Source organism: Esox lucius, chromosome 19 (assembly GCF_011004845.1).
Source record: "Esox lucius isolate fEsoLuc1 chromosome 19, fEsoLuc1.pri, whole genome shotgun sequence".
NCBI lineage: Eukaryota > Metazoa > Chordata > Actinopteri > Esociformes > Esocidae > Esox > Esox lucius.
Window position 1 is genome coordinate 15524726 of NC_047587.1, and position 10578 is coordinate 15535303.

General features: G+C 44.0%; 1 protein-coding gene across 2 annotated transcripts; it reads right to left on the minus strand.

Annotated features, from left to right (window-relative positions):
* Positions 1–1662: 1662 nt before the first annotated feature.
* irf7 (interferon regulatory factor 7) lies at positions 1663–5296 on the minus strand. 2 transcript variants are annotated; one of them, XM_010883678.4, is made up of 10 exons: positions 5182–5296; positions 4675–4831; positions 4244–4415; positions 3997–4100; positions 3774–3837; positions 3589–3693; positions 3177–3382; positions 2788–2989; positions 2545–2660; positions 1663–2426 (listed from the first exon to the last, which is right to left on the minus strand). In XM_010883678.4, the coding sequence occupies exons 1-10, from the start codon at positions 5187–5189 to the stop codon at positions 2256–2258; spliced, it is 1305 nt and encodes a 434-aa protein (XP_010881980.1). In that variant the 5' UTR covers positions 5190–5296; the 3' UTR covers positions 1663–2255. The 2 variants fall into 2 exon arrangements, with proteins under 2 accessions (XP_010881980.1, XP_010881979.1); XM_010883677.4 differs by having other exon boundaries at positions 3547–3693.
* Positions 5297–10578: the final 5282 nt, after the last annotated feature.

The following is a 10578-nucleotide window of genomic DNA, read 5'->3' on the forward strand; positions in this document are numbered from 1 at the left end:
CTTGGAAGGGAATCCAATAAGAAACCAAGATATATTAACAGATATGACTAATATTTACAAAAGCAGTTTTTCTCAAGTTGTGATGAAAAGATAAGACAAAATATCTCATCGGGTTGGGATAATCATTCCATTAAAATGTCTGCCAACTTGTAAAGCAGCCATGAAATTTCTTACCTGACTGGAATGAAGGTGTGAACCATGGCTGTAGGTTTCTGACAAATTGTTTGTTGTCTGCTACTACAAACAAGTAGTTTGTTGCTCTGTACTAACCAAGCCAGGAGAAAGGGTTTACTCTCTGGCAGCTCTATGCTATTCTTACTGTTGATTACTGTGTCTCACTTGACCTCTCACTTTGTGTACATTTGTGTGTTCTGGGACAATGTATTTAATTAAAAAAATAAAAATAAGTCTCTAAAAGCATTTTTTTCTGACAAGGTCCAATAAAGTAAATGTTTTTATATGTTACAATAAGTGGGCCCCTGTAATTCATTTGGTAAAACATTACACTTGCAATACTAGGCTTGTAGGTCTGATTTGGTGGACCTCAAGTACATCTGAATAAAAGCACCTGCTAAAGGTACAGCATGTTAATATATAAGTCCCAGAATATTATGCTTAGATGTCAAAGTAGAATATCTTTAAATGCTTGGTCCAGTCACATGATTTAATTTATTATCGGGATGCTTTAATACATGGAAAGCATCTATTCCAAGAAATTAAATCAATGGGATGGTCCTGTGTGTATGCGGGTGTATGTGTATATATATATGTACATATACATTTTTCTTCATTTATCTTATATTTTTATATGTTTTAATATTTTTTATATTCTGTTGTCTACTGAAGCTTTTAATGGAAAGCGCCTTGTGCACCTTTTGGCTGTTGTAAGGCGCTTTACAAATAAAATTTGATTGATTGATTGATTGATTGTTAACCAATGCAAATTTCATAATAGACCAGTGACTGTTGATCTTGGAAAGCATTACCAAGTGGAACTGAAAGTGCAGTATGCTAAAACATCAATGAATGCTACTAGCAGTGGAAATCCCTGCTGGCAAAGTTGACATTCTCACATGAAACCAGGTGTTCAGTAGGGTAGTTTCAGCAAATTATCTACCTAAGGGACACTCATGGCTACCTGAATGCCCTGCTCTGGCCAAACAATACCATGCCGTCACCTAAACAGGTTTATGAAGCTAAACTGAGTCATAAGTAAAAAGGCAACGCACTTGAGTTGCATGATTGAAACAGCACTGGCAAACTTGATGGTGCTTTTCTCTGGCTACTCCTATGATAAGGTTGTTTTTAATGACACCACTATAAGTACATGGTAGCTTGTTGGTAATCCTTACTTGTGGCTGCTCAACCCTGTTCCTGGAGATCAACTGTCCTGTGGGTATTCCCTCCAACTCTAATATAGCACACCTGATTCTAATAATTAACTGGATAAAAAGATAAATCAGGTTAATCACAAAAGGGATTGGAGAGAAAACCTACAGGACAGTAGATCTCCAGGAACAGGGTTCGGCAGCTGTGACCTAACTAAAGTAAACAAACTAAACATTGCCAAATGTACTTGAATTCCAGGACTTGCAGTTTGTATTTAGCCAAATCTTTCATGGCATGGAAACCTAGGTCAGGAAACAACAGATATAGACCAGGTTGACCAAACAAGCAGTGTTTATTTGTCTTATTTTAAAGTGCTTTTCAATGACAGATTAGTTACAATAAAATAAAACATTTACGACAAATGTAAGACAGAAAACAGACTGAAGAATTTTGTAACCTAGTCAGGTTTACAATGTGACCCATAGGGACAGAAAGAGAATTCTTCAGTAGAAGAGAAAATATCACTAAATGAGACATGAACACTCATTACAGACAGGCAAAGATAGTGATTTGATTTTTAACCAAAATAATTATCCCACAAACAGTTTAATAGTCTGTTTGCTTAAAAGACAAATACACTATCCTAATGGAAGAAGTATGACCGGCAGCCCAATCCAGATTCTTTCACTGATCAGAAATGTTGATAGTAAACCAGTCTAGGAATTGTTCGGATTGGTCAAAAGACAAGTGGAAAAATATCAGAATGTCTAAATGCAGCCTCAGACGGCAGTCCTGGCGGAGTAAAGTAACACAGACAGAGGCTATTGGATAAGGGATGTTGTACCAGCCCTAGACAGGGAGGGTCTGGAATGTTGTACCAGCCCTAGACAGGGAGGGTTAGTGACGGTGTACCGCTTGCTGGTGGTCTACAAGTATTGCTCCATTGTGCACTGTGGGCCATCAGGCCAGGTGGCTGCGATGAGCTCCATCAGGCTGTTGTGGTTTGAGATCTGCAGGCTGATATTATCGTTATGGAGGGACGATGCTCCCTCCCCCTGTGCCACCTCATGGAAGTGACGACAAATCAGGGGGACCACCTGAGCAAATGGAAAAGAGTAGAGGGTATAGAATAGATGAGGGAAAGACAATTTTACATTCATTTATTTGATTAAACTATTCTGCATTTTGCCTTACTAGTTAAAGCTTGTCAGTTACCTTGACACAGATTAGTTTTTTCTCCAGGGGTTTCCCATCTGGGAATTTCTCTCCAAAACACATATGGATGGTGTAGTCAGGTGAGCCCCGCTTGTTTTCCTTAAACGCCATCAGCTCTGAACATTTTAGAATTTCAAAGCAGTGGCATTATTTTTCAGGGATCCTTATTAGGTGACACCATATTGAATGTATGTGTGGGCCCAAAGGACTTGGTTTTTTTGTGGGCCAGGGTGCCGCACTTACCATTCTCAAACTTTTGGAAGCTCAACAGTTGTACCATTTCATTTTGTGGCATCTTCCTGGGTTCAGGATGCACCTCTCTGGGGTCACAAGTACTTGCAAACACATGGCATTTGTCCTGCCTGTAACCAAAGATGCCTGTGCTTTGTACCTCTAGCAGAAGACCCCTTTTAACACTCCCCAGGATGCGTTTGGTGTATTCAATCTGGTGGAACCAGAGGTAAACACAAATTAGTCTTAGAAAAAAAGCTTTTTTCTAATGTGCCTTGATGTGTTGTTGAACAGAGCCTCAGTGTCAGCTGCATATAACGCATACATTGGAAAAAGCACAAGCACATCTAGTAGTAGGATAGGTTAATAATAGAGCCGCCAGGTGTGCTGCTGATCTGTACCTGTTTGTGGTCCAGTAGCCTGTCAGTGTTGGGGAAGCAAACGGTCTGGGCGTTGGGCTCAAAGGAATCACACTGGTAGTGGAGCTGAACCCTGGGACAGGACACCTGAGTCTTCAACATCTCCACCTTTCTGTAGGAGATTGTTATCTCCAGGCCACAGAACCATTCTGGGGTGGCAGGCTGATTCAGCAGGACATCCTGGTTCACTATGGGTAGATAGAATCAAAGAGGTCACATTTTAATATGAGTGAAATGCTGTTTATTTTACAGTACAAAAGTTACTAGAATAACACAGTAAAATGGTATTTACAGAAAAACAATTAGTTTTGTGTGTCATTTTGTTTTCTTTGACTGGTATGACCCAGTGTACCGTGATAGTATGTTTCATGTGCTGTTGAGTTGTTCTTGGGACCTGGCTTTGGCTCTGGAAGAGGCTGGTTGGAGACTGGCTTTGGAAGAGGCTGGATGGGGTAGCAGTCATTGAGTACCACTGGGTTGGGTGGATTTATATAATCCTCTGACCAAGAACAAAGAAACATTCCATTAGTGAATTATTTCATGCACATTTTGTAGGGGAAATTCGCTGTGAATTCTTACCTGTGTGATGGTTGTTCAGATCAAAGGGGTCCAGTTTCAGGTTACTCAAATTGAGCTGATCGAGCTGTTATGATAAAAATAGACAGAGTTAGCATGGTTTGATGCATTTGCCCTAAAAAAGATTAAAGTGGCCTGAATATAAAATAATCTAATAGCAGCACGATTTCTGTCAGAGATGGTTTAGGGAACCAGAATCTGGTTCATAGATGTAATGCTATTGTACCTCCATGTCTGGAAGGTGGAAATCTGTAGGGGTGAGAGAGCAGTAGATGTCAACCCCATCGTCCTCTATGGTGACTTGCTCATTTTTTTGTCTCTCATAGTCATCTGCAAGAAGAACACATACCCCTGTGAAAGCTGCGGCAAGAGGAGACGTGTAAACTCACTACTAATGCATAGATTTAGGTTCAGCCGGCTAATAGAGACTGGTAGCACATTAGAACAGTTACAACATGCCGTAGTGATCTTACACTGATTGTTGATGATCTGGTAGACTTTATGTGGGTCATCAGAGTCCTTGGAGTGATCATGAATCATCTTGAAGCGTTTATTCAGGTTGTTCAGCGCACAGCGGAAGTTGGTCTTCCACTTTGCCTTGTCATTGGGATTTTCATGGATTTTACCACTAACCACTGCCCATTCCTATAACCCCCAAAGTAAACAGAACTTACATTTCTGCAATATTATTCTCTCTACCTAGATGGAGTCAAATTAATGCCATGTCATCACAAACTAAGGGAATCTGAACAATGCAAGGGTGCTTTGAATGAATTCAAGTGGCATAGCCAGTTTTTGATACAGGTTTATGACATTACAAAGTCAAGAGTCATGACTGCACTGCAATCAAACCATACATTTCTCTTCAAAACACTATCTTCCACAATTCATGCCTATTCCTTACCCTGAATATTCTACTGTCATCCTCGCTGCAGTCCTTCCTAGAATTGTGTTTCCACGGGACTCTAAACATGTTTTCACCCACGAAGCATAACCCGGTGTATTGCTGGGTGTGCACCTGTGCTATCAGCCAGTCAGCAAACTGAGGTCTAGGGTTGCCACTGTAACAGAGGAAGTAATATACCAGGCTATCACATAATTACGTATACCAAGTTACTTATTCCCCCAGGGACCAGGCTGAACATACAAGTAAAAGGGGTAGTATCTGCCAATACTGGTGAGTTAGTTGTCAACGAACGAGCACTAATTCCACGGAGTAAAATACTATCAGACAGCAATCAATTAATTCTGTTGTTACCACTGTTTTTAGTTATAGCTATTATAGCCTAAACATTAGCCACGTTTATGGAAACTCACTCCGAGCTCTATTTTACAGTTCGCAGTCTATATTACAGATTGCAAGAACATTCCATTCTTGCGTGCGTATAAGGTTATGATGTGTAACACCTACCTTTGCATCTTTAACGACGAGTTGGCAGTGCAAGTGTACTACTATGCTGTTATCTTGGTAGGCTGCTAGGTTTTATATGCTATTGTCAAATAGAAGGACTTCCCCTAAGAGACGAAAGGGGAGGGGAATGAATTAAATGATTACATAATTTCCGGTGTTACTCTGAAAGTAGACTCGGCACAATTACGTAGATGCATAAAGTAGCTAGTCTACTTTGTCATTGCAGCAACAATGAAAAGCGCTGAAATACAATACACAACTTCGCCTCTGATTTTGTCCCTTGGCTACCACGCTATAAAACCGTGAATCCGACTCCTGCAAATCAACATGCGCATAATGATGTAAGACTCGTTGTACACTCGTGGAGTTTCACATCATGCTCGTCTTAATATCTGCAGAAACTGCGATGCTGCTTGCTTGTGGCAACGTCATAAGGTTATACTAACAACCATAGAGCGGAAACCAGAGATGGTTTAGTACATATTTGTAGACTACCACACAGGCAAAGAGCCAGATAGCCAACCGAAAGTTTAGTTATTGCCCACACGCACTTTCATACTGGTGGTAGCCCGTATCAATGGAAACAGAAACATATCTGGACTTCAGGGTAAAACAACGTTAGTGTATGCGTTTTCATACAAGAAACCCTAGAACATTCCATGTTAGGATTGCAAAACCATGCTTGGCCCTGCCCACCTCATTTCCTAGATTCTGCTCAGTCGGGTTCACTAGCTTCCGACTTCAAAAGACAGCTTGATGGTCATCTTCAATAACGATCTTTGATAGTAACCCTATCTCGTAAAAAAAGTCATACTTAAAACATGAAACGTAAGCGTGAAATTAGATCTGTGAACGTACAAACACCCTGTGATGACGGAGAAATATTTTTTGTTTGTACGAATCTATTTTAACAATTCTAAAATAAAGCATCAAGTTCTGAAGTTTTATCAGTTTAATATCATCCTCCTCCTTTCCGGGATGAGTGCAACAAGCAGAGGCAGTGTGAACAACAGGAAATCAGGGAAACTGGAAATAGGTATCCTGCAAGATTTCTGATTTTCATGTGCATAACTGCTCTTTGTGCATAAGTTTCATGTGTAATAAAAATCAGGAATTGTATTTCCGTTCATGGAGGAGTTTTATTGTGCTCCTCCATGAACTGCCACCTTAACGTGGTGGAGGGGTTTGAGTACCCGAGTGACCCTAGGAGCTATGTTTTCTGGGGCTATATGCCCCTGGTAGGGTCTCCCAAGGCAAACAGGTCCTAGGCGACGGGTCAGACTAAGAGTGGTTCAAAACACCCCTTAATGATGAAAACATTTTTGAGTTCCATGACGTCGCCCGGTATGGCGCATCCGGGGCCCCACCCTGGAGCCAGGCCCGGGGTTGGGGCTCGCACGCGAGTGCCTGGTGGCCGGGCCTTTCCCCATGGGGAGCCTGAGATCGTGCGTGAGGTTGAGAGGTTCCGACTAGATGTAGTCGGGATCACCTCTACGCACGGCTTGGGCTCTGGAACCACACTCCTTGAGAGAGGATGGACTCTTCACCACTCTGGAGTTGCCCAAGGTGAGAGGCGGCGGGCTGGTGTGGGTTTGCTTGTAGCTCCCCAGCTCTGCCGCCATGTGTTGGAGTTTACCTCGGTGAACGAGAGGGTCGTTTCCCTGCGCCTACGGGTCGGGGATAGGTCTCTCACTGTTGTTTGTGCCTACGGGCCGAACGGCAGTGCAGAGTACCCAACCTTCTTGGAGTCTCTGGGAGGGGTGCTGGAAAGTGCTCCGACTGGGGACTCTACTGGGGGACTTCAATGCCCACGTGGGCAACGACAGTGACACCTGGAGGGGTGTGATTGGGAGGAACGGCCCCCCTGATCTGAACCCGAGTGGTGTTCAGTTATTGGACTTCTGTGCTAGTCACAGTTTGTCAATAACGAACACCATGTTCAAGCATAAGGGTGTCCATCAGTGCACATGGCACCAGGACACCCTAGGCCGCAGGTCGATGATCGACTTTGTTGTCGTTTCATCTGACCTGCGGCCGTATGTCTTGGACACTCGGGTGAAGAGAGGGGCGGAGCTGTCAACTGATCACCACCTGGTGGTGAGTTGGATCCGATGGCGGGGGAGGAAGCTGGACAGACTCGGCAGGCCCAAGCGTACTGTAAGGGTCTGCTGGGAACGTCTGGCCGAGTCTCCTGTCAGAGAGTTCTTTAACTCCCATCTCCGGCAGAGTTTCGACTGGATCCCGAGGGAGGCTGGAGATATTGAGTCCGAGTGGACCATGTTCTCCACCGCCATTGTCGAAGAGGCCGTTTGGAGCTGTGGCCGTAAGGTCTCCGGTGCCTGTCGAGGCGGCAATCCCCGAACCCAGTGGTGGACACCGGAAGTAAGGGATGCCGTCAAGCTGAAGAAGGAGTCCTTTCAGGCCTGGTTGGCTTGTGGGACTCCTGAGGCAGCTGACAGGTACCGACAGGCCAAGCGGACTGCAGCCTGGGTGGTTGTGGAGGCAAAAACTCGGGCCTGGGAGGAGTTTGGTGAGGCCATGGAGAAGGACTATCGGCTGGCCTCGAAGAGATTCTGGCAAACCGTCCGGCGCCTCAGGAGAGGGAAACAGCAGGAGCTTGGTCCGCATTGCCGGCAGTAAGTCAGACTTGTTCCCAGTGCATGTTGGACTCCTTCAGGGCTGCCCTTTGTCGCCGGTTCTGTTCATAATTTTTATGGACAGAATTTCGAGGCGCAGCCAGGGGCCGGAGGGTGTCAGGTTTGGGGACCACACAATTTCGTCTCTGCTCTTTGCGGATGATGTTGTCGTGTTGGCCCCTTCAAACCAGGACCTTCAGCATGCACTGGGACGGTTTGCAGCCGAGTGTGAAGTGGTGGGGATGAGAATCAGTACCTCCAAATCCGAGGCCGTGGTCCTCAGTCGGAAAAGGGTGGCTTGCCCACTTCAGGTTGGTGGAGAGTGCCTGCCTCAAGTGGAGGAGTTTAAGTATCTAGGGGTCTTGTTCACAAGTGAGGGAAGGATGGAACGGGAGATTGACAGACGAATCGGTGCAGCTTCTGCAGCAATGCGGTCGATGTATCGGTCTGTTGTGGTGAGGAAAGAGCTGAGCCGCCATGCGAAGCTCTCGATTTACCGGTCAATCTACGTTCCTACTCTCACCTATGGTCATGAGCTTTGGGTCATGACCGAAAGGACAAGATCCCGGATACAGGCGGCCGAAATGAGCTTTCTCCGCAGGATGGCTGGGCGATCCCTTAGAGATGAGAAGCTCGGTCACCCGGGAGGAGCTCAGAGTAGAGCCGCTGCTCCTCCACATCGAGAGGGGTCAGCTGAGGTGGCTTGGGCATCTGTTTCGGATGCCTCCGGAACGCCTTCCCGGGAAGGTGTTCCGGTCCCGTCCCACCGGGAGGAGACCCCAGGGAAGACCTAGGACACGCTGAAGGGACTATGTCTCCAGGCTGGCCTTGGAACGCCTCGGTGTCCCCCCGGAAGAGCTGTCTAGGGAGAGGGAAGTCTGGGCATCTCTGCTTAGACTGCTGCCCCCACGACCCGGCCCCGGATGAAGCGGAAGAAGATGTATGTATGTATGTACGTATTATTGTGTAGGCCTACACATTTGTTGTGATCCCAAATACTCAAGCAGCGTTGCTTTATGGGTCTTCAAACCCCCCCCGAATGGAAACGCTATGGTTGAACACTGGGCTAGCGGTCCAACTTATTGTTGCTAGCATCACAGTTTTGAAGAGCTATGTTCGGTTAATATCTTTGCAGATGCCAGATTACTGACAAAAGTTTGTATGTAGAAGAAAGATTTGTAAACAAATAAATGGAGACGTAATGTAAGAATTGAATGTGTGAAACGTCGTAAAAGGGTGTTTGTACGTTCACAGATCTAATTTCACGCTTACGTTTCATGTTTTACGTCTGACCTTTTTTACGATTATACCAATTTACGAATGTATTTTCTTATCCCAACAATACGTACGCTTAACCTTTTGGCAGATATCTAACTCCATATACAACCTCCAGTAGCTGCCTTATGGGAAGCCTAAAATAGTTCTGGTGGATATTAGGATTTGTTCACGATAGACAAACACTTCGCTGGCTACACGATTCTCTTGTCTTTTCACTTGACGAAAAAGTCAGTTATCGTCACCTAAATTGATAGATACTGTCATTCACTATATCAATTTCATTCATGGCTAATTAGCTGTTAAAACGGCCTGTGGCAAAAGAGGATTTGTTCAGGATAGACAAACACTTCGCTGGCTACAACCTTTAATCGCTACGTTATAGGAAGCCTAAAATAAAACTGTTTCTGTTGGACTTTCGAATTATGTATTAGGATTGTTCAGGATAGACAAAAACTTTACTGGCTACGCGATTCTCCCGTCTTTTCACTTGACGAAAACGTCAGTTATCGTCACCTATATTGATAGTTATTGTATCAGTGTCATCCACAAATGGCTAATAAGCTGTTAAAACTGCTAGGAAACGTTAGTCAGTTTAACACAATGCTTAATGGTGTCTAGTGAAATATTACTTGCTAATAAGCTTTTAAAACGGTCAGTGGCAAAATCATACAGTTCAAACTGTAACACTTAATAAACATTAGTCAGTTTAACACAATGCTCAATGGTGTCTAGCGACATCTTCAAACTTGGTGTGATGTTAATCCGTGACATAATAATCAAATGTTGAAACGTTATACCAACTCTGGGCAGAAGTATAGATCCGTGACGTAGTGGTTAAAGACACTGCCTTTCACGTGGGAGTCACAGGGGGAGGGCACGGTCATTGCTTTTTATTGAACTAGGCTTGCCTGGTTTCTTGTTTGTCAATATATTGTATTCACAACTTAAATCAGTATTTTAGCCAGGGTGTGTGTGTGTACGTTTGGTATGCTAAACTTTTAATATGTAGTTCAAAATGTTTTCTGGTTGTAAAATTATATTTGGTTTCATCATTACCATGTACTTCCCTTTGTACACCTATTACATTCCAGTGGAAATGTCTCTATGGAAAACTAGCCAGACAGTTTTATCATTGAACAATTCCTCCATAGCCCAGGGAACTTCAGGGGATTTCAGTCATGACATGCTGGACAAAGGCCCTTTAAAACAAAACTAAAAGGAGGGATTTAACCTATTTTGCAAACTTTTAGTGATGCAACCTATTTTGTGGTGACTTCAAATCGTATTATTGTGTAATACTATAACCAGGTTGATACTGTAACAGTACCGGACAAAGGCAGGTGTTGATGGCTCCAACTGTGGAGTGCCCAGTGTAGGTTTATTTAAACAGCAGAAAGAGCAGGCAAGAAATCCTGGTCGTTGGACAGGCTAGGGTAAAAAATACCAGAGATCCAAAACACAAGGTACAAAGGAGTAGACAAAG

What these genes read in the sequence shown, in the direction of transcription:
- irf7 (XM_010883677.4), bottom strand. An exon ending in TCTGAACAACCATCACACAG is followed by an intron (nt 3,694 to 3,773) that starts GTAAGAATTCAC and finishes GTTCTTGGTCAG; the next exon opens with AGGATTATATAAATCCACCC. An exon ending in AAAAACTAATCTGTGTCAAG is followed by an intron (nt 2,427 to 2,544) that starts GTAACTGACAAG and finishes CCATTTGCTCAG; the next exon opens with GTGGTCCCCCTGATTTGTCG.